This window comes from Tamandua tetradactyla, chromosome 6 (genome assembly GCF_023851605.1).
Source record: "Tamandua tetradactyla isolate mTamTet1 chromosome 6, mTamTet1.pri, whole genome shotgun sequence".
Taxonomy (NCBI): Eukaryota; Metazoa; Chordata; class Mammalia; order Pilosa; family Myrmecophagidae; genus Tamandua; species Tamandua tetradactyla.
The window spans coordinates 73387027-73412596 of record NC_135332.1 but is presented as its reverse complement, the minus strand read 5'-3'; the positions used below and the strand labels follow the sequence as shown (position 1 = coordinate 73412596).

Genomic DNA, 25570 nt, shown 5'->3' with positions numbered 1-25570 from the left:
CTTGGGTCTTCAGTGACATGTTGCTGGCAAAGGCTACTGTGATATCTTTATGCTTAATCTGCTCTGTTCCCCCCACCTTCTCCTCCTGGGACTGCCAGTGGTCCCAAGGAGTGGGGGAAGCTGCCATCCACAGAAAGAACCCAGTTTCCTTCTTTCACCTGTGTGCTCTGGCTGGCCACCCCCCCCCCCCCCACTGCCCCCAATTCTCTCCTAGCCTCATTGCCTCAGGCAGTCGCCACCCAGGCCTACCTCCTCCGAGAAGCCCTCCCTGATGTCCCCAAGGGCAGGGCTTGCCCTCAGCCTCCCCTGACACTCCACAGGGCAGCACCTACCCCTTCTCATGTCTGGCCTTCAGTATGTGCTGAATGAATGAATGGACAAATGAATGGGTATATTTCTGCAAGTCCAGTGTGCATTTTATTTGCTTTGGCCCCCTGGGTGCTGGGCTTGGGCCTGGGGGTGGCCTGTCTTATGTGTCAACTGAAGGAACAGGGGGGCCTTCTGAAGGGCAGCAGGGTGGCACTGGGCCTTCGCTCCAATGTGTTATGTTGGGAGCCGTCCCTAAGCCACTTCCCTGCCCTCCACAGGTCCTTGGGTGTGACTCTTTGGGAACTCTTCGAGCTGGGCACCCAGCCCTACCCCCACCACTCGGACCGCCAGGTGCTGGCGTACGCAGTGCGTGAGCAGCAGCTAAAGCTGCCCAAGCCCCAGCTGCAGCTGCCCCTGTCGGACCGCTGGTGAGAACAGCACTGCCGGTGGGCGGGGGCCAGGGGCCCTAGGCAGGGTGTAGGCCTTTCTGAGGGGGCTCAGTGCGGCCCTGGGGTCTCCAGCCCTCCCCTCTGGGCTCTTCACTACCGCAGGAGGGGGAGGGGGTGCCTGCTTGCGGCCGCGAGCCTACCTGGGAGAACTTGGGTCTCAGCCCACTGGGAGGCTCCCTTAACTGCCTTAAGGAACTTTGACCGTGAGCAAGGGGGACCCCGGAACAGTCACCTCACTCCAAGGTGGGCCTGGCGGGGGCGTGGCCTGACTGACCCCGCCCCCAGGTACGAGGTGATGCAGTTCTGCTGGCTGCAGCCCGAGCAGCGGCCCACGGCCGAGGAGGTCCACCTGCTGCTGTCCTATCTGTGTGCCAAGGGCGCCTCCGAGGCCGAGGAGGAGTTCGAGAAGCGCTGGCGCTCGCTGCGGCCCGGCGGGGTCGGCGAGGGCGGCGGCGTGGGCCCGGGGGTGGTGGCAGAGCTCGCCGCCGCCTCCTCCTTCCCGCTGCTGGAGCAGTTCTCGAGCGACGGCCTCCGCGCCGACGGCGAGGACGTGCTGACCGTGACCGAGACCAGCCGCGGCCTCAACTTCGAGTACAAGTGGGAGGCGGCCCGCGGCGCCGAGGCCTTCCCTCCAACCAGCCCGGGCCGCGGTGCGCGCCTGCGGGGCCTCTGCGCTCTGGACGGCGCGCCCCCTGGCGTGGTCCCGGTGCTCAGCGCGCACAGCCCCTCGGTGGGCAGCGAGTACTTCATCCGCCTGGAGGAGCCCGCTGCCGGCCACGACCCCGACTGCGCCGGCTGTGCCCGCGGCCCCGGCCCGGACGCCGATGACGTAGATGACGCCTCGGAGGGCAGCGCCACCGCCTCGCTGGAACCGCTGCTGGGACCCGCAGCCCCCGCCGGCGGCTCCTGGGCTTCCTCCGGCTACCACCCACGCAGGAAGCGGGCCCCACCCTGCCCCTCACGCTCGCCCTCGCCCGGGGCCTTGCTGTTGGCCGAGACGGGGTCCGAGGATGTGGCCTGGGGCACGGCCACCTTCTGCCCGGCCTTCGAGGACCCCCTGGGTGCGTCTCCGACGGGGAGCCGGGGGCCGTCGCCGGGCGGGGAGGGGCTGGGCGAGGCCGAGGCCCAGCACAGACACTGGAGCTCCAACGTGTCTGCCAACAACAACAGCGGCGGCTGCTGCGGGGCACCCAACGCCCGGGGCCTGGGCCACGCAGACGGTCCCACTGATGGCTTCCCCCTTCCGGAGTACACATGGCGGCCTGTGCCTGAACCCGGCCACCCCCTGGCCCTGAAGGACCCTGGGCAGCCTCTTCTTGGGCCGCAGGTGGCCTCCCCTGACCAAGAGCCAAGCTGCCCTCTCCCTCTCTGTCCCTCCGAGGGCATCTCTGTCCCCTGTCCTGTCACGTCCCTCTGGGTGGAGGCAGCAGGGGGCAGGGGCAAAGACCCCGGGGCTGAGCCCAGCATGGCTGAGGAGGCCGGACCCCAGCTGCTGCTTCCCTCCGTGCCCTCCCCTTCCCAGGAAGGAACCCCACTTCTTGCCGAGGAGGCTGGCACCCCCGCCACACTGCCCGCCTCGCCCACCCCTGCAGCTGGTGGCAGGGCTGATGCGGAGACCCTCTTGGCCCTCGACAGCTGGGGCGGCTCCCCTGAGCTAGAGGCGCTGGGCAGCGAGGACGAGGACACGACTGAGGCCACATCGGGGGTCTTCACCGACCTGTCCAGCGACGGCCCGCCGACGGCGAAGCCAGACACACCGGTCTTGCGCTCCCTGCAGAAGCAGGTGGGAACCCCCGACTCCCTGGACTCGCTGGACATTCCGTCCTCGGCCAGCGACGTCGGGTGCGAGGCCTGCAGCCCCACTGCCGCTGGCACCCCCGGCGGGCAACCCCGCGCCCCGGACAGCGGCTACGACACGGAAAACTACGAGTCCCCTGAGTTCGTGCTCAAGGAGGCTCACGAGTCCGAGGCCTTCGGGGAGATGGCTTCTGAGGGCGACAGCCCCGGGCCCGAGACGCTGCTGGCGGCCTCCCTGGGCGGCCTGGGCGAGAAGAACCCCTACCGCGACTCGGCCTACTTCTCGGACCTGGACACCGAGCCCGAGCCCCCCTCAGGCCCCGAGGAGAAGCCTGGTGCTGGAGGCTGCGCGCCGGGGCCGGAGCCCGGCCTGGAGAGCCCGCCGAGCCGCGGGCTGTGGTCTGTGCCGACTCCCCCAGCGGCCGGGGCGCAGCGGGCGGGACCCACCGAGGCCCCGCCGCCGCCGACCCCGGAGGAGCCGAATCCAGAGCCCAGCGCCTGCGGGGCCAGAACCAGGCCCGAGTCTCCCCGGCCCCCAGGCCCCGCCGAGGGGCCGCCCTCCCGCAGCCCCGGCCGCCCTACGAGTTTCCTGCCGAGCGCGGTCCCGTGGGACACGCGGGGCGCGGGCCGCCGGCCCCAGGAGGGCCCGCAGGAGCGGACCGGGGCGGGCGGGAGCCCCGGGGCGGCGGGCGCCGAACGGGCCTCCCTCTGCCTGGCCCTGCCCGGCCTCCCCGCGGCCCTCGCCCGCCGGCCCGAGGAGGAGGAGGAGGACAGCGAGGACAGCGACGAGTCGGACGAGGAGCTCCGCTGCTACAGCGTCCAGGAGCCGAGCGAGGACAGCGAGGAGGAGGCGCCGCCCGTGCCCGTGGTGGTGGCCGAGAGCCAGAGCGCGCGCCACCTGCGCAGCCTGCTCAAGATGCCGGGCCTGCTGTCGGCCGCCCTGCGCGAGGACCTGGAGCGCAAGAAGAAGGCCGTGTCCTTCTTCGACGACGTCACCGTCTACCTCTTCGACCAGGTGGGCGCCGGGCACGGGGCGAGGGTCCCGCCGGGGTCGGGGTGCATGGCCCGGCCCCGCGAGCCACGTGGTGCTCTCACCCCCTGCCCGCCCCCTGCAGGAGAGCCCCACGCGGGAACTCGGGGAGCCCTTCCCCAGCGCCAAGGAGCCGCCCCCCGCCTTCCTGCCCGGCAGTCCCGCGTCCCCAGGCGCCCCTGCCCGGCCGCAGGGGGCTGACCACGCCCCCGACGGCGTCGCCGCGGAGGAGGGTGAGCGGGGGCGGGGCGGGGCGGGGTCTTCACCGGCCCCCTTCTGCCCGGCCGCGGACGCGAGTGACGGCCCGGTCGCAGGAAGCGCCTTCGAGTGGGACGACGACTTCTCGCTGGTGCCGGCCAAGGCAGCCTTCGCGGGGGCTGCGGAGCCCAGGCCCGCCGCCCCCACCCCCTTCTCCCGCTTCACCGTCTCACCCACGCCCGCGTCTCGCTTCTCCATCACGCAAGTCTCCGACCCGGAAGTCGGAGGTGAGGCGGGGCGGGCGGAGTTGGGGGTGGCCCTGGGATCCCAGGCATCTCCTGCGGACCTCCCCACACCCTCCTGTGGCACTTCCCTTTGGGCAGGGCCCGCACCAGGCACTGGTGGGCGGAAAGAGGCTTGAGATCCGGGTGGCTGACCCCATGGAGATGGCGTCACTGGGCTCCATGGCCGTCCTGTCCCACGCAGCAGCACGGACGGTGACAGAGGATGAGTGGGCACTGGCTTCTGGGTGCCCACACGACACTCTGGAGAGTTAGGGGGACGAAAGCTCCCTCTTTGGCCCTGGATGGTGGAGCTGGGCATGTGTCTACTACCCCTTGTTACTTTAGGGGAGACTTTGTCCTGGACATTTGGGTTTGTACCACATCCTAGGGTCACCTGAAGCCCTTGGGGGCCACGGAGCCATGGGTGTCTGGACACATGCATATCTGTGTCTGCAGCTGTCGCCTCCTCCCCGGGCTCCCGCCTGCTGCCATCGTGGGCCTGCTTGGCCACTGGCCACCTTGCCCGCCACGGCCGGGGCCCTGCCCTCAGGCCAGGGGCCACGCGTGCACTGTCTGGCTGGCTCCTGCTGTGTGCAGACCGCTGGCACCCTCACCGGTTTAGGAGCTATACCGTATGGGTCTGCAGCCTCCTACGCATCAGCCCCTCACACCTGGTTCTGGTTTGCTCAGAGCCAGGCAAGGATCCCTGGGCTTTCCGTGTGGCCTGCACGCTGACAGATGGGAACCCTGAGCTCTCCCTCCCTCGCCCACAGGCTCTGGGCCCCCCTTCTGCTGGACACACTGCTGACGCCTGGGAGATGAAGCGGGGGGTGGCCAGAAAGGTGGGGGTCTTCTGTGCCACCCTGCCACAAGGGCCTGTACCAGGCTGTTTGCAGTAGGCCACTGCTCAGCCTGGCACAGCACTCCCCAGCTCCAAAGGAATGGGGGCTCTGCCTGCAGGGGTGGGGCCAGGAGGGGGTGCCACTGCACCACGCACGGACTATTTTTGTAGCTGTTGTTACCAGAGCTGACAGCGTGGACCACGTTAAGTTACTGTTGCCAAAGACATGTCAAGTATATTGTTGCTTGGGGCGGGGGCAGGGGACCTGCTTTTGGTTTGTGTTGTCGTTTTTTATTCATTTGAGGCTTAGGATGCTGGTGCAATGATTTTCTTGTTCCATTTTTTTTTTTTTTTAAGATAAATTAAGCTAAGAAAAAAAGCAAGCAAGTCCTTTCTTTTGGGGTCTGTGGGTAAAGCCCTGGGCAGGCAGGTTTGGCTCTTGTCCAGCCACAGCGCCCCTGCTGTGGGGGTGGGGGTGGGAGGTGGCTGCTTCTGCTCCCCACCCCTCTCAGCCTGCCCAGCGGGCCAGTGACGCAGAGGAGTAGTCTCCAGGGGCCGGGTGGGCTGGGGCAGAAAAGTTGAGAAGTCAGGACTTCTGTGCCCCCATTGCCCTGGGGTACCTCCCTGGCCACTGGCCAGTCTCCAAGTTCTGAGGGTCCGGAGGCCCGCACAGCAGAGGGGGGTGCCAGCCTTGGGGCTGCCCAGCCCAGAGCTGTCTGCTTGCTGAGGTTGGTGTGAACAGTGGTGGGAGACCTGCCCTTACCTAGGCAGTCACCTTGCGGGCCTCAGCTGAGCTGAGCCGGCCAGGTGTGGGACACCTGGGCCCGGAGGGGCTGGGGGAGCCTTGCACAACCTTATCCCCAGCCTCACACATGCCCCTGGACCCAGTTAACAGACCCATGGGGCCTCCTGGGGCTGCCCCCCTTGCTGGGATGGGGGCCAGCTCAATATGTCCACCTGAGCCCCCAGCCGTTGGGGTGAGGGCAGAGGTGGGGCCAAGAGAGGCTCGTGCGGCCCCCTCCCCCACCCCCACCCAACTCTCCTTCCTGTCCCGGGAGTGTGGAGGGCTGCAGCTGGGTGGGGGCTCCAGAGCCCCCTGAGGGCCTGTGAGGAGTGAGCTGTGCCTGGGACTTCACCCTCAGCTGATGGGCTCACCATGGCTGTGGAAACTGGCGCTGATCTGCTAATAGGGTCTTAAATAGTGTCCTTCAGCCAAGGCCCCTGGTTACCAGGAGGAAGCAGCCAAGGGGTGGGAGTGGGGGTCAGGCCCTGGCTGGGGCAGATTCAGGAGCAGGAGCCCCTGCCCAGCCCAACTCAAGATGCACCCAGCTCAGGGACATGGGCCATGGCCCCGCCACAGGCCCCCGGCAACAGGAAAGGGCTTGGGCAGGACCCGCGGGGGCTGTGGGTAGGAGCTGCGCCTGGCCTGCAGGCGGGTGAAAGGAGGCGCAGCGCCCGGGTCTTCAGAGCGACTGTAAGTTACCCTTTCCAGCAAGGGGCTGGCAGATGCCACCTGTAGCCAGGAGGGGCAGCCCCGTTTATTGATGAGACTCTCAGCAGGAAAAGCAGGCGAGTCCCCCCAGTCCCCGGGACAGTCCGTGGTCTCGGCCTCTTGGCTTTGGCCCTGTCCGGGCTCCAGCGTGCCAGTCAGCCGGGGTCCAGCCCGGGCTGCAGGGATCCCGACCACAGGGGTGAGGCTGGAGGTGGCAGCTCTGGGCAGGCGACAGGATGGGCCCGGGTGGAGGGCTGGAGAGGGCACCGAGCCCAGGAGGTTGTAGCTGTCAGCTGAGGACTGGGGCTGACCTGTCGTTGGTCACCGTTGGCCTCAGCTGGATGCGGGCGAAGGGATTCCTGCTGAGAGGAGAGAGGTTTTAGTGTGGGAGATCCCCCCCTCCACCTGGCACCTCTGCCTCCAGGGCCCCCCAGTCTGCAAGGCCAGCCACCGCCCCAAAGCCAGCCGATACCCCAATGCTGCCGCCCCCCGACACTCCAGGCAAGGCAGGGCGTCCCCAGCTCACACTGCCCACCCCGAGGGCCCAGCTCCTAGGGCACAGTGGGCATTGTGGCAGGCAGGGGCACAGCTCGGGGCAGGCTGGCAGTGTGTCCCAGAGGAGTTGGGTTCATTTCCTTCTCAGTGGCATCTCACATGGGGTCCGCATTGGAGCTGGGTGGGCCACCCACAGGGCCCAGCCTGCCCACCCACAAATGGGATGCCTGGAGACCCAGCTCCATGGCACCACAAGCCCGACTACACGTGTGGGTGCTAGACGGCTGCACGCAACACAGGACACAGGCAAATGGGCGTGGCAGGCTGAAGATGCCCATGGCAGGGGCCGCAGCTGACAACAAAGGGGGCTCCAGAGACAGGAGGGGGCGATGGAACGAGCTGTGACACGGCTAGAGGAGGGGAGACCCCTGCATGGCCCTCACAGACACCTCCTCGAGGGCGGAAAGCACAGACAGCAGGATGGGGGGCTGCAAGGCAGCTCCCAAGGTTCGGCATGGCATGGCATGGAGACACACACTGACAGGACGACACTCCCGGGGAGGTAGGCCCAGCCCGGGAGTCGTTACCTGGAGCGGGAGAGGCCTCGGGCACAGGGGTGCGTCCATGGGAGCCTGGGTGGGCCAGGAGCAAGCCTTTTGGACAGATGGACACCCCTGGCAGGCAGGTGGGGTCTCCATCCAGTCACCCGGGAGGAAATACCCTACAAAGGGTGGGGATACCTGCCCATTTTTTCCTGAGGACTCTGTACTTTCTAAAACTGAAACCCTTGGACTATGAGTTTTAAAAGGATCAAATGTTGAGAGAAGAGCAAGGGAGCACCCCACTCCTTTCCTGTCTGCAGACCACCACCAGGAATCCTGCAGCGTGAACCTTGTCTGCCAAGGTGATTTAGACTGCTGCAGCCCAGGGGCAAAGGCCACTGCCAGCTATAGGCTGCAGCCTCAAGGCCTGACTCGGGTGCCCCTGGACCTCCAGGCTCCTCTTTGGCCTAGTGGACCATGAGGACGCAGGCACGTTCCTCCCCCTCACGTCCCAGACGCTAAGAGGGGCTGCCTGGGGGTTCTGAGGGAAGGGAGGGTTCTGCCATGGTCTGAGGTGATGGCTGCCTCCAACAGGGACATGGGGTGGCCCGTACCCTGCCTGCCCAGAGGGTTCACTGAGGCAGGGCCGCCCAGAACTCCGTCCCAGGGCTGTGTGTCCAGCCAGAGCTGTGGAAGGCCCTGGCCCCAGAGAAGGGGGTGCGCTTGGGCCCTGGGCAGGGCCGGAGGCAGAACGGCCAGGTGTGCTGGGCTGGACACATCCTACCCTTTCTGGCTCACACCTGATTCCCATCAGAATGTTTTGAGGACAAAAGTGCATCATTAGCCAGGGCTGGCGGGGGAGGGGAGGCCTGGAAACTTCCTCCACCAGAGAGGGTCTCCGGTCTCTAGATTTTCCCATTTCCCTTCTCCTTGCCCACCTTGCTGCAGCTGTCCCCATGTGCAGGGCCAGGGACTGTATGAACCTAGGGTCCCCAGCACTACCCTCAGGTGTCTCTCTCCAGGGTGGGGCTCACAGGGCAGAGCGCCCCCCTGCCCCGGCCAGCCCCCTCCAGCCATCCAGGCTCTAGCTCAGACTGAGGCCCCAAGGGACAGGGGTCCTCCCCAAAAGGCAGAGGGCTGTGTGGCCCCCGAAGGGTGGCGAGGGTGCAGAAGCCAGAGTCCAAGGCTGAGTGCAGACTGCCCGCCGGGCACCAGGCAGTCCCTGCGGATTTAGCTCTTGCCAGGGCCATGCACCAGAGCTTCCTCCCGATGCCCCACCCGGTCCAGGGCCAGCAGACGCACCCCCGAGAGGCGGGCATGCTGAAGGGAGGCGGCGGACCCCGCGGGTCGGGATCCCACCCGCGCAGTCGGGTGGGGGCAGCAGTCTGGGGCCGGCTGGAAGGGAAACACGGGCCAGGGAGGCTGGAGGGGCTGGGGCTGCTTCCAGCCCAGGGCCCCACAGTGCAGCTGCTCAAGTTTAGGAAGCCTTTGGCCGTTTTCTGAAGAAATGACCTGAACAAAGAGCCAGGGTAATTCTGAGAACCAACTGGCACGACAGAAGTATGGTGTTGGTGCTCTCACGGTGGCTGTAATTATCCCCAGGCGTCCATTTTTCCCTGACCTTCTCCTTACAAGCTAGGCAGTAGGCTTTTCCCACATCCTCAGGATGCCGGCCCTAGGGAGTGACAGGTGCTTGGACCCCTCTCTTTCCAAGCGTCCACTCCCCAGGTCCCAGCTTGGAGTAGAGCTGCTGGCCGAGTCTGCCAGGAAATTGGCTCTGAGCTCCCCCCACTCCCCTGCCCCATGCCGCTCCGTCTCTGCCCCACACTAGGGACGCATTCCAGGGGAAGGCCGGACCAGCCTCAGGGCCTGCGGGCAGGGACATGGGGACCTGGCCACCCGGAGTGGGCAGCAGGGCTGGCACTGAGGCAGGGACCGTACAATTTTGGGGGGTGGGAGGTGCAGGAGGGAGAAAGGCTGGGACAGAGGTGGAGGCGCAGGAAAACAAATGCTCAGTTGGGGTAAAAGCAATTCCATCCTGTCCCCACCTTCCCAGAGCACTTTCTTACAAGACTTTCCAGAATGTTCACCACCGCTCACCAGCCCAAAGGAGGTGAGAAGGTCTGGCGCAGCCCAGAACTGCCCCCTGTGGCCTGGCTGCAAGTGGCCCAGCAGGCTCTGCCACTGCCGTGAAGCCACCACTGTCTGCTGTGGACAACCAAGGATGAGTCCCTGCGTTGAGCCCACCAGTAACCAGGGAGTTGGGGTGGCAGGGAGACCGACCCCCAGGCCAGACAAGGGAGTATGCCCAGCCCTGTGGGGGAACCTGTGGGCCCCAGACCTAGGCCAGGGGTGCCTGCCCTGCTCCCAGTAGCCACTGAGCTCGTTTTCTGAGGACGAGGGCAAGGGGCTGCCAGGGCAGCGGTCAGCGAGGGCACCCCATGCACGGCGGTGGTGACCCTGAGACATCAGGCTGCTAGGCAGGACATGGGAGCAGCAAGGCCAGGCCCCGCCGCCCCACCCCCCAAGCACTCCCAACATGACACCTTGAACCTTATTCAAGAGGCTGGAATGGGGGTCAGGCTGGACAGAGGGGGTGGCAGAGACCCCCGTATCCATCGTCAGACCCCCACCATCGAGCTATCCCCAGCGCCCATGGGCTGTAACATGCTCCACCCTGAGTGGAAGGCTGGATGGGCCCCGCCCTCAAGGGTCAGCACGAGAGTGCACAGCACGGGAGTGCACAGCACGAGAGTGCACAGCCCGGGAGCGCACAGCACGGGAGTGCACAGCACAGGGCAGGGGGCAGGAGGGCAGGAGGGCAGACCTGAGGGATGGGAGGGGCAGGCGCGAGCTCCCACCCAGCAGGGGCAGTGAAGAACGGTGCCGGGCAAGCAGCGATGGCCACGGCCATATCAGAAGGCCCAGCTTGGAGGTGGAAAGAGGAGAGGTCAAGAGCCCACAAGCCCAAGGAGGGTCCGAGTACAGTAAAGGCCACAGCCCAGAGCAGAGGCAGACTGGACAGACCCCAGGGTCGGCGGCAAGCACAGCTCCTCGGGCCTGCCAGCAGCAGGGCTGGCCCAACTCGCCCCAGCCGCCTTGGCCGAGCCTGGGGGCCTGCCCGGAGCTGCTGAGAGTGAAGAGTGGCTGGCACGAGACCAGAGCGACTTACTAACTCTAGCCAGAGGCAGCTCAAAATCTGGCCACTTCCACTTCGGTGCTGTAAGGGAAACACAAGAGCTGGGTTGGTGGGTGGCAAAGAGATGCCTACTAGAGATAGGGGCGGGGGGACCCCAGGGGGAGCCCAAGGCAGGGCAGAGCGCGGGTCCTGTGGCCCAGAGGGTCCCAGCGATAGCACACAGACACGTCGCCGCAGGAGGGGGTCCCTGCTCCCTCTGGAACCACCCCAGAGCCTGCACCAGGCCCCACCAGGCTCCACGGGGAGAGCCGCAGACCATCGCCAGTGCCCAATCCGAGGGCCAGGGTCATTCTAGCAAATGCCAAGAGGTGCTTGGCGGGCCACAGGCCCGAGCTGGCGGGGACGCAGAGTGCCATGTGCGGCACAGCCCTCTCGGGGGACCGGAGGGAGGCGCCAGACCAGGCTCGGTGCAATAAATAAAACTTTTATTCAAACAGCTGCAGTACAGGGCACAATTCTGATTTAAAAAAAAAAAAAAGGAAAGAAAGGAAAAATATTTTCAGCACTTTACAATCTTCGTACAAGTTTTGCTGTTTTGTGTCTACATTCGTCCACCGAGCACGGAATCCCCTGGATTGAAAGTCTTCTAGCGGGACGAGCGCGCGGGCAGACGGCTCTTTTTGTGCAGTTCCACGTCTCAGCTTTGCCGTCTTTTCCTCACACACAAGCGAGCCTGTCCGCTGCCCTGCTGCCTCTCCCACAGACACTACGGCCACGTCCTAGCCCACGGGGCGGCTGGGAGGGCTTCACCAAGTCCCCTCGTACAAGCAGGGTGCACGGTCCGCCCGCGGGGCTGCGCCCTCCGCTCGCTTCCCAGAGTTCAGTGTGTGAAGAAACAATACCAGTAGCCCCTGAGTCCAGGGTGCTTGTTTCTAAACCACCAAGACACACAAAGAAGACGACAGCATTGAGGGCGGGTGGGGCAGGCGCGGGGGCGGGCAAGGGCCCCAGCCGCCCCCCCCCCCCCCCAGGCAGCCTCGCGGCTCCCTCTGAGGCTGGTTAAGGAAACGATTTCCAAAAAACAAAAACAAAAACAAAAACAAAAACCCAGAGCCGTGGGGGCGGGGAGGTCTCGGGGGTCTTTGGAGTGTCCGTGTGCGGCGGGGCAGCCCTCTCCCGAGCCCTGCCCGCCAGCGCCCTGCATGGGGTGACGGGACCCCGTGCAGAGGGCACATGGGCGCCGGGACCACGCGCTCCTCCTGGGGCCCTCACCGGGAGTGGCCAGCTGCCTCAGGGAGCCCCCAGCCCCTCCCGGTGCTGCCCTGGGCGCCCGGGCACCTCCCTCTCCCGGCGCCAGGAGGCGGCGGATGCAGGTAACAGTACATACACCGGAGTCCATGCAGAGCTGTTTTTTGTTTCTCAGGAAAAAGAAAATGTGGTTTTCCTGATTTTCAATTTTTGTTCTTTTTTTTTAAGAGTTTTCTTTTTCTTCAAACTTTATTCCTGGCCCGTTGTGAGCCTTGGAAAAGGGACAGCGTGTCCCGGGCACGGCTGGGGGAGGGGCGGCAGGACGCCTGCCTGGTTGCACCCTGGCGAGCGGGTCCCGCCGGGCAGTTTCTGCTCGGACACAGGGCAGGGGGCACAGGACGGAGCCGGGGCAGCACCATGGATCCTGGGATCAGAGTCCGGGGTCACCAACCAAAGGCGCGGGCAGGGGGAGACAACCCAACGAACAACACGAGCTGGGGGGCCGTGGAGCACACGGGGGGGCTCTTCAGAGCAGCGGCTGCGGGGGTTCGGCGTCCTCACACCGTGGACACGAGCGTGCCACTGCCACTGTGGAACAAAGCACAGGGCGTGCCAGCTGCGCCCCAGGCTGTCTGCCCCACTCACAGTGCGGCCAGGCCCAGAGGCCCAGGGAGGCAGAATGGGCCGACAGAAGCATGGGTTGGGGTGAGGGTAGGGCTCCCAGCCCAGGGCACAAGCACACATCCTGGGGACGGCCACTCTCTGCTCAGCCACAGCCTGAGACCCACGGATGCTGCCCTGGACACAGTGTCCTTCCCTCCAAAGCATACCCTTTGAGGGGCTGGGGCAGCTGCAGGGCTAGATGGGGGGTCCTGGGAGCAGCCCCCAACCAGGAGTCCAGATGCCCCCCAGCCCACGTGATCCAAATCCTGACTGAGCATGGTCTCCTGCCAGCCCCCATGAGCAAGCCTGGGGGCCCTGGGATCAGGAGCTGGCTGGCCCCAGCAGGACCCCTCCCACGACCCACCCAGAGCCCCCAAGGACAAGCAAAGCCCCCTTACCTGCTCACAGACCTTGCGCCGTAGTCGTCCAGGCCCTGCAGGAAAGGCAGAAACCACGTCAAGGCTGGAGGACCGAGGTGGGGTGGCTAGTCTGGGCCAGTTGCAGGGTGTGGGCAGGGGCCAGTGTCCAAGGTGGAGAGGGCCAAGGGTCGAGGTGAGGGGCCCAACTGCAGGGTGTGGGCAGGGGACCAGAACCGCTCCCTTCCCATCCAGGAGTGTGTGCCACTGATGGGCAGTGTGCAGCCCCCTGCCGCTCCACCCAGAGCCCCTCTCTCCACACCCAGTGGCAGGCGGGCGACAGTCCTGCCTTTTCCCACAGCCTCTGTGCTTGGTGTGATTCAGAACTGAGCCCCCAGGAAAGCCCGAAACCACCCAAGCCAGGCAGCACCCAGTGCCCTGGTGCCAGGGTGCAGCAGGGACCTTCCTAACCAGTTAGGTGCTCCCCGAATGGACTGTGCAAGCTCATGTTTGGTGCACCTGGGAGGGACTGTGTGATGAGCCCCCAGCTTGAGGGCCACAGGGCAGAGCGTGGTGGTTGCCCATGGCGCAGGGACGGCACCTGCAGATCATGATGTCAGGGGAGTAAGGACCTTGAAGAGGTTTGGGCAATTTGGCAAACTTGGGGCAGGTGGAGGTGCTTCCCCGGACACGCACTGCCCAGAGCCTGAGGTGTGCAGGGTGGCTCTTTGGGGTGGGGACAAGGGGCCTGATGGAAGAGTGGGAGGGAGGGGAGGGGGAGGGGGAGGGGGTGGGGGAGAGGGGGAAGAGGAGGAGGGGCTGGGGGGAGAGGAGGCGGCGGTGGCGGCGGTGGCAGCTGTCTAGCTGGGAGGTGGAGGGCAGCTGGGGCGACGGCTGTGTGCAGGCCCTACACGAGGTCACCCTGACTCAGTGGCAGCAGCCCGCATCTCCTACGTGGCAGCTTCCTAAGGAACAGAACCCCGGGCCAGGGGCCGGAGGGGGTTGGGGGAAGCAACTGCCTCGCCTCTTTCAGAACTGAGTCCCAAAACCAGGCTGGAGGTGGGGGTCTGAAGAGACGATGGGATCACAGCCCAGGCCCCCCCCCCGCACCAAGCCTGCCTGCTTAGCCCTGCCTCCTGGGAACACCGTGCTCAGACCGTGTCCACGTGTCCATGCTGCTGGTGGCGAGAGCTCCCTGTGGCCAGGACCCTCCTCGGTGAGGTAGGAATTTGGACAGGGGGTGTGGGCAGCAAGGCTCCCCGCTTCTAGGGTCACTTTTGATAGCCCCAGATTGCCTGTCGGTGGGGGGGTCCCCTCAGCCAAGCCCACAGAAGCCGCCCAGATGGCTCATGTCTGCTGTCTACCCCTCTCCCTGTCCCCGACAGACGTCGGCGCCCAGCAAAGACACTGCCCGTTCCAATCGCATGCCACGGAACAGAAGAGAGCCCTGTGCATGGTAACACGCTGAACAGCCCCGGCTGACCGAGCCCCTGGCCAACGCCCCTGCAGCCCAGCCCCTCCCAGCCCTGGAGCCGCCATACTCCGGGAGCTGGGTCTCCACCCATGTGGGACAGCCCAGCCCTGAGCCCCGACAGAGCTAGGGCTGGCCTCCCAGGCCCGATGAGGGCCTCCCAAGGACTCCCAAGGACCCACAAGGGCTCTGTAAGACCCCACGAGGACTCCACAGAACGTTCTAAGACCCCATGAGGAGGGCTGACTAGAAGGGGCTCGAGTTGGGAAACCTGTTCCAGGCCCCAGGGAGGGACGAGCAGCAGGCGCTCGCACCTAGGCTCATAGGGGCGGGGGGCTGCACAGCCCGTGGGGAAGGGGCTCCCAGAAACCCAAGGGGTGGCATCCAGGGATGTGAAGGCCGGAAATGCTCACCCAGATGCGAGCACCTGGGGACTCTGCAAGTGCGCACAACTGTTGCCGTGAGGAACAAGTAGATCCCTGGGCAGGGGTCTCTGGAGCCCAGTGGGGTGGGAGAGGCACCAGGAGGGGGTGCAGGGAAGGGTGGGCACAGGATGGGCCACCTCACGCCCTCCAGTCTGTCCCCCTTGCTGCTCCCGGCCCACCCCCTACCCCAAGCCTGGGTTGTAACGCAGTCCCTGCCCCATAGCCTCTCCCGAGGTGCAGGTGCTCACCTGGGCGAAGGCGGGCACAGCCACGCTGTAGGGCCTCTGCTTGAACGTGCCACCTGCCTGAGCCGGGAAGGTGCGGGGGGACGTGCCGTAGTCAGGGGGCGGCAGGGCCAGGTCCTCCTTGTCCAGCAGGTTCCCCGTGCTGCTGCTCTTCCCCTGCTGCAGGCTGGGAGCAGGTCAGGGGTTGAGGGTCGGAGGTCAGAGGGCTGGCCAGCCCCTCAGCCCCATGGGGCCCCCGGCCTGCCCAGGTAGCCCAAATCCCCGTGATGCATTTTTCTCAATGTGTGGGCAGAAGGCCCGGCCCCACCCTGTCCCCCAGACTGCTTTAGAGGAGTGTCGGAAGGGACAGCTCTCAGTGGCCACAATGCCCCCATGGCTTGTTGCCCCAGCACCGGGCAGGGGCTACTCCTCCAGCAAGCACCCATCCCAATCTCCCCACAGCCACACCCCCACTCCTGCATGTCCTGCTGCACACCACATGGGGCTGGCAGCAAGGAGAGCCCCTCAACAGACCATGCACAGGCGCCCTGCCTGGCCCCCACAGCAGGTCCCAGTGGACCTCTCAGGGCCCTCAAATGCCCCTCTCCCAGAGCTCCCCCTGATACTGAAGCCCCCTCCCAGGAGCCCCACCCAACTGGTCCCAAAGGCCCAACTCTCAGGTGCAGAAAGGACCTGAAGCCCTGCTGAGCTTCATGCACAGAGGCCTGGGCTGCCATGAAGGGCGTGGCTGACAGCCCCTCATTCTCCCGCACCCTCTCCCGGGGGTGGGGACACCTGCCCCCGTGGGCCCGCAGGGGGACAGTGTGGGCTGGCCGGCTGGGGTGTGGCCAGCTCTGGGCAAGTGCTCACCTCATGTGCAACCTGTCACCACCATCGCTGTCCAGCACCCGGGTGTAGGAGAAAGGAAACCAGCCCCTCCTGCGGGAGAAGCCCAGGGGGCTCAGTGGTGCTGCCAGCCCCACCCGGCCCCAGATCCCAGCAGTTCTACACGATGGAGACCCCAGCTGGGCTCAAGGCCGACTGAGTCAGGTCCAGAGCTGGGGGTGGCCCTGATCCTGGGGGCAGGTGGGGCATGCCAGGACCCTGGCAGGGCTTTCTCTTTGAACTTTTCCCACCCCGCAGCGGCTGGGCATGGCGCCCAAATCCCAGGGGCTGCAGGCTGGAAGCAGAGGCGTCCGCTGCATCCCTACTGCTGGAGACTGTTGCCCAGGGTAGTGGCTGCCTCCAGGGCCTAGCTATGAGGGGTCCTGGTCCCCATCCCGCCAAGACCCCTTGGGGCAGGACAGCGGTAGTGAGGGGTGGGGTTGGCAGGAGTGGGGGCACAGCCTCTCTAGCAGTGGAGGTCCCTTGAACTGTGAAGGCATGGTCCCCTCACCTCAGTGACATGCTGAGGGTGAGCAGACATGTGGGAGACATGGGAGACAGATGGCAGGAGGGGTCTGGGGTCCCAGGCTGGGTGGGAGCCCTGTGCTGCCATGTGCATGTGACCTGACAGCCCCTTCCCTCTCTAAGCCCTGACTTCCTCACCAGTAGGATGGGCTAACACCTCTTTTAGGGTGTTCTCGGGAGGTGACAGAACCACAGGGCCGTGGCCATGGGAACTGCACCCACGGAGGGGACACCACCAGGTGGCCAGGGCAACTTCACCTAGGAACTAGGACGACCGCACCTTCCTTGGGTGGCAAGGCAGGAAGTACAGCTCGCTCTGAATGCGGCTGACTGCTGTGGCCTCTGCAGGCCTCGGCCACTGTCGAGGAGAGCCTGAGTGCCCAGCTGTCTACTGCCACCCCAGGGGAGCCGCCCCCAAAACGGGGAAAGTCACAGAAGCCAAGGCGGGACCTGTGCCTGACTCCAAACTGAGCAACGTGGGGAAAGGACCAACTGATGAGGATGGACCGTTGGCAGCCTCTGCAGTGGCAGGGCCAGCCGCCCCCACACCCTGCGCCCCTGCACGTACATCTTGGTCTTCTCGCTCTCGCCATAGTGCCAGCCATCGCGGGCCTCAGGCACCAGCAGAGTGATGAGGTCGCCCTCCTTGAAGCTCAGCAGGGTGCTGTTGTCCCCGGCCGCGTGGGAGAAGATGGCCTTCACCCGTGTGCGGCCGTTGCGCTCCAGGCCGGCTGCCATGGAGCTCGAGCGGGGCAGGGTCTTGTTCTCAGCTGTGGGGACAGTGCGGGTAAGAGTGAGGGAGGCGCCTGGGCGGGCCGAGGGCAGCCTGTGTCATGACAGGTCAGTGCAGGGACCCCGTGAGCTGCTAGGACTGTCCACTGCGCCACTGCCCTTGTGCGCCCTGCACCTGGCCCAGGAGGAGCTGGGTCCCTGCCAACATGCCCGCTGTCTCTGGGTTGGGGGTCTTAAGGCCCCAGCCCTGCAGGAGCTACAGGCCTTCTTGGGGCTGGAGGGCCGGCTCTCCCAGCTCTGGCGAGGACACCTTCCCTTCCCTGGGGTGCGACGGGCAGCGAAAGGGTGCGGGGACGCAAGTGAACACCGTGATGGGGAGACTGGGGGCTGCCCCATCACCCCCAGAGCCTCCCCTGCCACCAGCCACTGCTGGGCCTGCTCCCCAGCACGGACATCACCAGTGGCCCCAGGGTGGAGCGCACACACACGTGCACTCACACACACACACGTGTGTGTGAACACACTAGGCACAAACATAACTGTGCAGCCTCGGGATCTCTTGGCCTCCATGCAAGGCCCCCAGCCCCTGGGGGGAGCCCCTTACTGGTGGCGTAGCTGTTCTTCGGAGCCACACTCTTGCGCACAGGCAGTGTGTTGGAGTACGAGTCGCTCATCTTGCCCTGGGCCTGCGGTGGCGGCAGGGACTTGGGTTGGGTGGCTGTGCGGTCAGCCCAGGGGCTGTAGTCCTCGCTGTCAGGGCCCGAGGCGCCATTCATGACGGGCGCGCTTTCCTGGGCAGACATGCGCTGTGGGAGGCAGAAGACGGGGCATGGTGGTGCTGGGGGCTGTGGCAGAGAGCCCCATCCAGGCCCCAGCCCGCTGCCCCACCCAGGCCCCAGCCCAATACCCCATGCCCCCTGGGCAAGGCACTCACCCCCACGAATGGAGCCAGCTCCGGGGGCACAGGGAGGGGCTTGGCCCCTGGGATGGGGTCGGAGATGACCAGGTTTGACTTGGAAGCCGACAGAGAGCTGGGCAGCACAGAGCCATTGCTGCTGGCCACCTGCTGAAGCAGCTGGACCGCACGCTCGGGGATCTTGTTGGGGTCGGCACAGGCCTGCTGCCACAGCGGCAGCTTCTGCGCCAGCAGCTCCTTACCCTGAAGGGGGGCAAGGAGACAGCAGGGAGTCAGGGTCACCCCTGCACCTCTCTGCAGTGTCCACTCCAGGGGTCCTCTAGGGATCCTGCCCCAGGGGGCTGGTCCCAAGTCAGCCCAGAGGGGTGGGCAAGGGGGGGAGCCTGCCGCTGACCCCCTTAAACCCTCACACCTGGGATGTGGTCCCCACCTGACAGCAGGAGAAGCGTACTTAGTAGGCCCGGAGCCCTGCTTTCCCCCAGGTGGATGCCTTAAGGTTCAAAAACCACCCATGGGCACCACTCCTCAGCCACCAAAGGGGCTGGACCTTCAAGGGCAGTGTGGGCCAGAGCCCCTCAAATCTGCCATGTGCAGGCGAGGGGAACAGGGCTGAGAGCCAAGCAAAACCCCTACCCTGTGCTCATAGGGGGCCCAGAAAAGGAGAAATGGGCAGGTAGCTCACAGGCCTGGCCGGAGGAGACCCAGTAGACAATCATGCGACATTAGGAGAAGAGCAGGTGCTCATCCCAGGGCAGAGGAAGCAAAGCAGCCAGGGGCGGGCCAGGCTGCTGGGGGGTGTGGCTCAGGCAGGTGGGCAGCTCCTGCTCCTGTCCATCCCCAGGGTCCTGGGGGCTGGTGTGGCCACTGAGGGGCTCCAGCTGCTCTGGCTGCCCCAGGACACAGTTGACAGGAGGAACCCAAGGGTAGCTGACAAAAAACGAGGTAAGGGGCCCAGGGATTCCAGGACAGCTTAGAGCGGGATGTAGGAGGGTACTCCCTGCTGCCCACTCAGGGGACAGGGACACATTGGAGGAGCCCCCCAGGCTGGGGGCATCTGTACCCGTCAGCTTTTCAACTGCTACACCAAAGGAACCCGTACTAGTCACCTGGCTCCTTGCCCCTCCCAGCCAGGCCAGGGACAGTTTGGCCAGGGCAGCTGACCTGGCCACAGGGATGGGACAAGCTTGGTGCCCACTTCAGACCCTGGAGCTCCCTAGGTGAAGCTGTCCACCAACTTGGGCAGTCATAGCCTCAGGATCCCCAAGTGGCCTGTCTGGCCCCCTCTGCCTCCCTCCCGCCTCCTAAAGTATGTCTGGGTAGGAGTGGGCGTCACATGGGGGGCCTTTCTGAGCAGGCTGTGGGCCCCAGGGGTCTATGAGCTACACCCCATGGTAAATAAACTTCTCTTGGCCCCCAGCCCTCCCCCCCCTTCTTTAGGGTCCAGGGCTGTGACCCAGGTGGAAAACACTCACCACCTGGCCTCTTAAGTGGTTTGCTAACCCCTTGTTTAGACCCTGATGAATCGTCCCGGGTTCTGAACAGAAAGAACTGTATGTGTGTGGGAGGGTTCAAGGGGGAAGGACTGGCTGTGAGAAGAGCCAGCCAGGCGGGCGGCAGGGCTGCTAGGACCTGGGCTTCTCTGTTAGAAGACCCCAGCCCTGGGCACCAGCCTCAGAAGGTGACATGCCAAGGGGAACAGCCCAGGGCCCATCTGGCAGATCAGCACTGTCCTCCTACTCCTGGCCCAGGGGTTAGACTGCTGGAGGGCTGGCACCCAGGGAGGTCGGTCCAGCCATTCCCTCTTTCACCAGCAGAGACCCTGTCTTCTCCAGGGAGAGGACACCTCTAAGCCCGCTGCCACCACTGGGCCCGGCCACCGCTAGAGGGCAGCACCGCCCGCCACGGCTGCCTCTTCTCAGTGCTGCCTGCTCCCCTCCCCAAGCTGAGGCTGCATCAGCTCCTGGCAAGCATGTGGGAGACAAGAAACAGCCAGCAAGGGGTGGCCCTCACCTCTGGGGGACTCCTAAGTACTGACTAGGGGTTCTCAAGCAGGCCCCAGCAGGATGGGCAGGGTGGCCCCTGAATAGGAGTGGTACTGGTCTCCGCTATGCACAGGGGACCACAGAGGGGTCCAGCGCCAGCATGCACCTGCCTATCCGTCAACCCCTGCATTCACGCAGGCCATACACCAGGCCTCCTGCTCACCTGGGCCACGCCTGGGGGCTTGGGAAGCCCCCTGACTCCTGCCCGCTGTGAAAGGGATCCCTCTGCTAGGTTCTTTTGCAGGTGGCTGGGTCCTGACCTCAAGGCAAGGAGCAGGGAGGGAGCCCACTGTGGTCCCCTGGAGGAGCCCATAGGCCACCTGCTTGTGAGGCCAGCCTGGGTCCGGGGACAAGAGGTCTCCAGGCCAGAATCCACCCCCACCGCTAAGGAGCTCCTGGGCTGGGGGTACCTAGCCAGAAACATGCAATTGCAGGACCCGTGTTGAGGCAGCTGAGAGGCAGCATGAAGCGATGGCCAGGACAAGTCTCCCTACTGGAGGTTCCCAGAGAGACTGAGGCAGAGCAGGACCATGGAGAACAGGTTTAGCCACCACCAGACCGCTGAGCCCCACTGGGGGCCCCCAGAGGCCCGAGGGTACAGAGGGCCTGCAGAGGTGACAGACAGGGCCAGGGAAGCGGTCCTGAGGAAAAAGGCGATGTGGCTGCAGGTCCCTCTGGAGCAGGGTGACAGGGGACAGGCGGGAAACGAGCATGACGGGCAAGGCCAGGCTGTGGGTGTCAGCGGTAGCTCCCTCCAGGGCTGAGGGGTTGGGGGTGGCTCCCCCAGGGCCCAGCCTGGGGTACTGGTGTCCCTGGCTCTGCGAAGCCTCCTGGACACCATCACCAGTGGCCGAGGGCATACTGGGCTGAGGCTGTGGCTGTCTGCTGAGAGTTGGGGCAAGCAGGTAGCAGATTTGGGGAGGAGATGGGGGTGACGGGTGGCTAGTCCCCTTTAGGACAGCCCACCTGCAGCACTGCCAGACATGGAGCCCAAGAGGCCAGTTTTGGGGTCTGGGCCAGAAGCTCAGAGCCCTCCATACCCTGGGCAGAAAGAGCCATGGTTCCAGAGGCCACTCCCCAGAACTCAGATCAAGAAGCAGAGAGAAGTGGGGAGTCCATGTCATGGGGAAGCCTGAGCCCCCAGCCTCTGGAGGAGCCCCTGCACCCTGCCAAGGAGCACAGCTGCTGCAAGGCTTGAAATGAGCCCCGCTGGGATGGGACCACCTCCCCAGCCTGCCATCAGTCAAGCCCCCACCAAGACTGCGGTGTTGATGTAGGAGGGGGTGGGGTGGGCAGGGAATGCTTTCGTGGGGCCCCACGCCCATGCCCTGGGCACCTGTGGTGGGAGAGTGGCATGGTCATTCTTAACCGAATGTCAACTCGTCAAGTGCCCACGCCTCTCGCCTGGGCAATTCTCCCCCCAGCACGGCGTCCCCAAGGACACCCATAATGCTGGCAGAGATCCATGTGAGGACACATACGCCCAGTCCCAAACTGGGAGCCTCCCAGGCACGCCAACCCCAGGCTCGTTTCCAGAAGCTCCTGGGTAAGAGCAGAAAGCACCCCACAGCACTGCCTGCAACTGCCCTACCCTGGGGTGGCCCTGGGGTGGCAGAGGGTGAGTCCTGGCCCCAGCCCTCACCTTGGCGTGATGGGCAGCCGAGTTCCTGGCCACGGCGCACTGCTTCTCCACCAGGAAGCAGAACCTCCGCCTCTCCTCGGTGAGCGCCGTCTTGTAGCCGTCGGCCACACAGCTCTCCAGTTCGCCCTGCTTGCTGCTAATCGCATCAATGTACTGGTGGGACGGAGAGAGAGGCGATAAGCGGTGACAGGGGACCTCCGCTGTGCCCTGTCCCAGAGGCCCCACGGGTTTACTTAGGCAATGATCCTGTTCTAGAAAAATGGGGGCTCAGAGTAGGCCAGCTGGGTCCAAAAACTCAGGGGAGTCTTGAGGCTGCCCCACCGATTTCTGGCAACTGTTCCCAGCACACCCGCCTCTCACACTCTTAAGCTGTACGCACCAGCCTGTGCCCTGGGCTGTAGATGAGGGGCACCCAGAGCCAGCCACGGGGAAGGGGTCAGGCTGGACTCCTTGGCCCTTGAGAAGGACGAAGCAGACACTGCGTGCATGGGGCATGCTTCAGGGTAGCCCTCCACGGCCACCCCCCTAGAAACGTCTGCGGGGAGGGTGCCAGACAGCCTCACCCAGCAAAAAGGCTCACCAGTGGCTTGGCCACCGGAGTCCTACCTGCAGCAGCCCTAGGGGCTGGGGAGGGGGTCATGCTCATCAGGAGAGGGGGCTTCTCTGGAGTGAGACTGGGTGGGGGGCTGCTGGGTGGAGGGGCCCAGAGGCTTGTCCAAGAGAAGAACAGAGGCACAACCCTGAGCACTGAGCTTAAAATTTAGCTCCCAGGCACCCATCCTACCATGTCTCGGGGGGGGGGGGGGCAGGAGGTGCTCAAGAACTATAGCACATGGGGTGGTTTGGAGACAGGCGCCAGGTCTGGAGCCTACGGGAAAAAAGGCTCTGGCCACTGCTCTGCCCTGGAGGCTGTGCTGTCCGAGCCCCTAGAGAGCCCATGACCCGGTACCTCGGCCATAGCTGTCGCGTCACAGGCGTCATGTGCCTCTGCACACACCACCCATGAAACACTCTCGTCCAAACACTCGAAAAATGAAAACTGAACCTTAACCTGACCAAGCCACTAGATCCCAATTGCTTGTTTCTGAAACAGCAGGACCGAAAAATCCGTTCAAGAGGCCCCAGGATGCAGCCAGCAAGCCCAGGCTGAGTCAGACAGCTGGACAAACAGCCAGGGACGCTTGCCAAGTGGGGTGCCGGGAGCAAGAAAGCAGGGAGGGGGAATTGGGAGAAAAGGACGTAGGAAGGATGTCAGCTGTGTGGCAGTTCCTCAAAGTTAAACACAGAACTGCTAGGTGACCCAACATTTCCACTGTGGGTACATCACCAGAGAACTGAAAGCAGGGACACAGACAGGGACGTCACACCAGCATCCGTGGCTGCACTGCTTTCCAAGACGTGCGGCTGCCACGTGCCCACAGCAGAAGTCGGAGAGACAAGACTGGGTACACGGCCACATGGAATGTCATTGAGCGATTTGTATAACAACATGGAAAAACCTTGAAAACATCACGCTGGGGGAAATAAACAGACCCAAAAGGGCAATATTGGAAGATTCCATTTACATGAAACATCCAGACTAGGCAAATCCACAGAGACTAAAGTAGGCTGGTGGCTGCCAGGGGCTGGGGGAGGGTGCATGCTAACACGCATGGGGTTTCTCTTTGGGGTAGGGAAAATATTTTGGAATTAGACAGAAACAGTGACTGCCCACTTTTGTGGATGTATAAAATGACTGAATTGGGTTCTTTGAAATGGAGAGGCATATATTATGTGACTTTCACTTAAAAAAACCAAAACACTGAGACAGGAAAACAAAAGGATGTAGCTGCAGGCACCTGGGTGGGTAGCCGGCCCAGCTGCCTGATGGCCCCACAGAGCCCCAGCGGGAGCCTGGAGGGGGTGTACACTGCACAGAGGGCAAACGGACATGGCCACTTCCCGATTCAACACACAGCAAAGTAGGTAACCAGGGAAACCTCAAGCTGGATGTTGCATGTTAAAGAATAACTAACGTGCATCTAAATAACTTGCAGAAGGGAGCGATGAAAGAGGGTGCAGGTGAAATGGGAGTGGCCATAAGCCAACTGCTGGATGCTCCTCCAGTTTTGGGAGTCGGGACATTTCCATAAAGAAGCGCTGCCCAGCTGGCCAGTATCCTTGGGTTCAGTCCAGCTCCTCCCCTGCCCTGGCAGGTCCCGGGCTGCAGAGCCCGGCAGCGCTGGCCTCTACAGGGAACTTTCCCAGCCACCCGCCTTCAGCCTTGGCCCTTCTCCCGGCAGGGGGCAGGCAAGGCACGCGGAGGGTGCCTCTGACTCACTGCTGCCCGCCGTGCGCTGACTCAGCGAGGGGCGCTCTGAAGGTGCAGACTGTTCCCGCCATGCGTCCCCACGCAGTGCCCACCCCAGGCTGGCGAGAGCTGCGTGCAGCTGGGGCAGGAGGAGGAGGCTGGGCCCCATGGGAGGCACCAGGCCACCGCCTGCCTGCCTCTGCCTTCCCTCCCCAAGAAGGATGACAGAAACGGCTGCCAAACCGTTGCCCTGCTGTGCCCCCCAATGCCGCAAGGTGGGCTGGGGAGCAAGCCTGGGCCTGAGCTCAGCCCTCCAGGATAGCCTCGAGCCAGCAAGCCCTCAGCCCTCTCGGCTTCCAGCCGTCCCCAGCACCCGGGCACTTTTCTTCTCTCACGTAACAAAGCCTCCGGCACCTCGCCCTTCTATCCCAGCTCCTCAGGAAGTAGGGAACACCGTGGATGAGGATGGGCTGCAGGCAGGGCCCATGTGGGTGGTAGGGACATCCCTCAGTGATAAAGGAGGGCTGGCCTGACACTCCAGCCAGAAGCCCACGAAGGGCTTGTGGGCACAGGGGCCACCCTTTGTCAGGGAAGAGAGTGGCCACCCCCCCCCCCACCCCAACAGCTGGTCTCCTTTCCCAAACTGGGGACAGGTGGGGTAGGGTACATATGGAAGCAGAAGGCTGAAGGGGACCCTTTCACCCCTGTAAAAGGCAACACCCAGCACTGGCCTGAGGCCACCGAGAGGCCACATCTGTCCCTTGCTCTGCAGTCTTATTCCCCAGGAACAGCTGGAAGTCAGTGGTGACCCCTGTGAGGAACCCCCCTGGTCTCAGTCCCTGGGCGTGGCTGTCCCTCTCCATGCACAGGGCTCTGCCTGGTGCCAGGAGCCCTAAGGAGGGTGGTCTTGGGAGGTCGCTGCAAGACTTGAGGAACAGCACTGAGTTCCAACACCTGGGACTCCTCCACCCCCCGAACCACGGCTCTCCTGGTGCCGACACACCCCGCCACACCCAGGCTGCTCCAGTGACCACTGACTTTTCATGGTGGCTGGGCCTGAGAAGCCAGGCAGGTGAGCCTGTGCCTGGGGCCAGGTGACGGCCACCATGGAAGCGGCGTGCCCCTGGCCCAGGTCTGCGTGCTGGGAGCACCCTGGGGAACAGCACTCTTCCAGTGGGACCCCACCAGCTAGCCCCACTGTTCCTCCTGCAGCCAGTTTCTGGGTTTTTAGGCTATAGTCGCATCTTTCCCACTGAGCCCCTCCTCCCTGGGGTGGAGAACACGCTGGCCAGGCAAGCACCCCGCCTGGTGCACGGCCTCATTAGCAGGGCCTGGCAGCCTCCCAGGGTGGGAGAGAGAGTGGGTTTTATTTTTAAAATTTCCATTTATTCAGACGAGCCCCAAGAGGGGCTGTGAGGGAACATGGGTTACAACAGGCAGAGTGAGTTACTGCTGTAACTCAGATAAGGCGCGGAGTCCACGTGGGGCTGCTCAAGCAGGGCTGCAGGAACAGGGGCCACCTCCCACTGACCTCTTTCCTGGGGGCCCACCTCCCTGCCAACCCCTTTTCCAGGG

The 25570-nt window shown here is 64.4% G+C and overlaps 2 protein-coding genes across 7 annotated transcripts in view; one reads left to right on the top strand and one right to left on the bottom strand.

Moving 5' to 3' along the window:
* The window catches only part of AATK (apoptosis associated tyrosine kinase), a 40160-nt gene extending 34886 nt beyond the window's left edge, over positions 1 to 5274 (top strand). Inside the window, exons 10-14 of the mRNA XM_077166192.1 lie at positions 588 to 737; positions 1044 to 3570; positions 3671 to 3818; positions 3900 to 4070; positions 4167 to 5274. Coding sequence (XP_077022307.1) covers positions 588 to 737; positions 1044 to 3570; positions 3671 to 3818; positions 3900 to 4070; positions 4167 to 4204 — 3034 coding nt within the window. The 3' untranslated portion in view covers positions 4205 to 5274. The remainder of the gene's footprint in view (positions 1 to 587; positions 738 to 1043; positions 3571 to 3670; positions 3819 to 3899; positions 4071 to 4166) is intronic.
* A 1119-nt stretch (positions 5275 to 6393) lies between these two features.
* Positions 6394 to 25570, bottom strand: part of BAIAP2 (BAR/IMD domain containing adaptor protein 2) — a 70868-nt gene continuing 51691 nt past the window's right edge. Inside the window, exons 7-15 of one of the 6 annotated variants that reach the window (XM_077166189.1) lie at positions 21706 to 21858; positions 18040 to 18264; positions 17710 to 17911; positions 16942 to 17143; positions 15834 to 15902; positions 14988 to 15150; positions 12886 to 12920; positions 10610 to 10657; positions 6394 to 6762 (exon numbers count right to left, since the gene is read on the bottom strand). In XM_077166189.1, coding sequence (XP_077022304.1) covers positions 10630 to 10657; positions 12886 to 12920; positions 14988 to 15150; positions 15834 to 15902; positions 16942 to 17143; positions 17710 to 17911; positions 18040 to 18264; positions 21706 to 21858 — 1077 coding nt within the window. In that variant the 3' untranslated portion in view covers positions 6394 to 6762; positions 10610 to 10629. Of the gene's footprint in view, positions 6763 to 10609; positions 10658 to 11027; positions 12413 to 12885; positions 12921 to 14987; positions 15151 to 15833; positions 15903 to 16941; positions 17144 to 17709; positions 17912 to 18039; positions 18265 to 21705; positions 21859 to 25570 lie in introns of those variants that run through there. The other 5 variants (XM_077166191.1, XM_077166190.1, XM_077166186.1 and 2 more) reach the window with 5 other exon arrangements.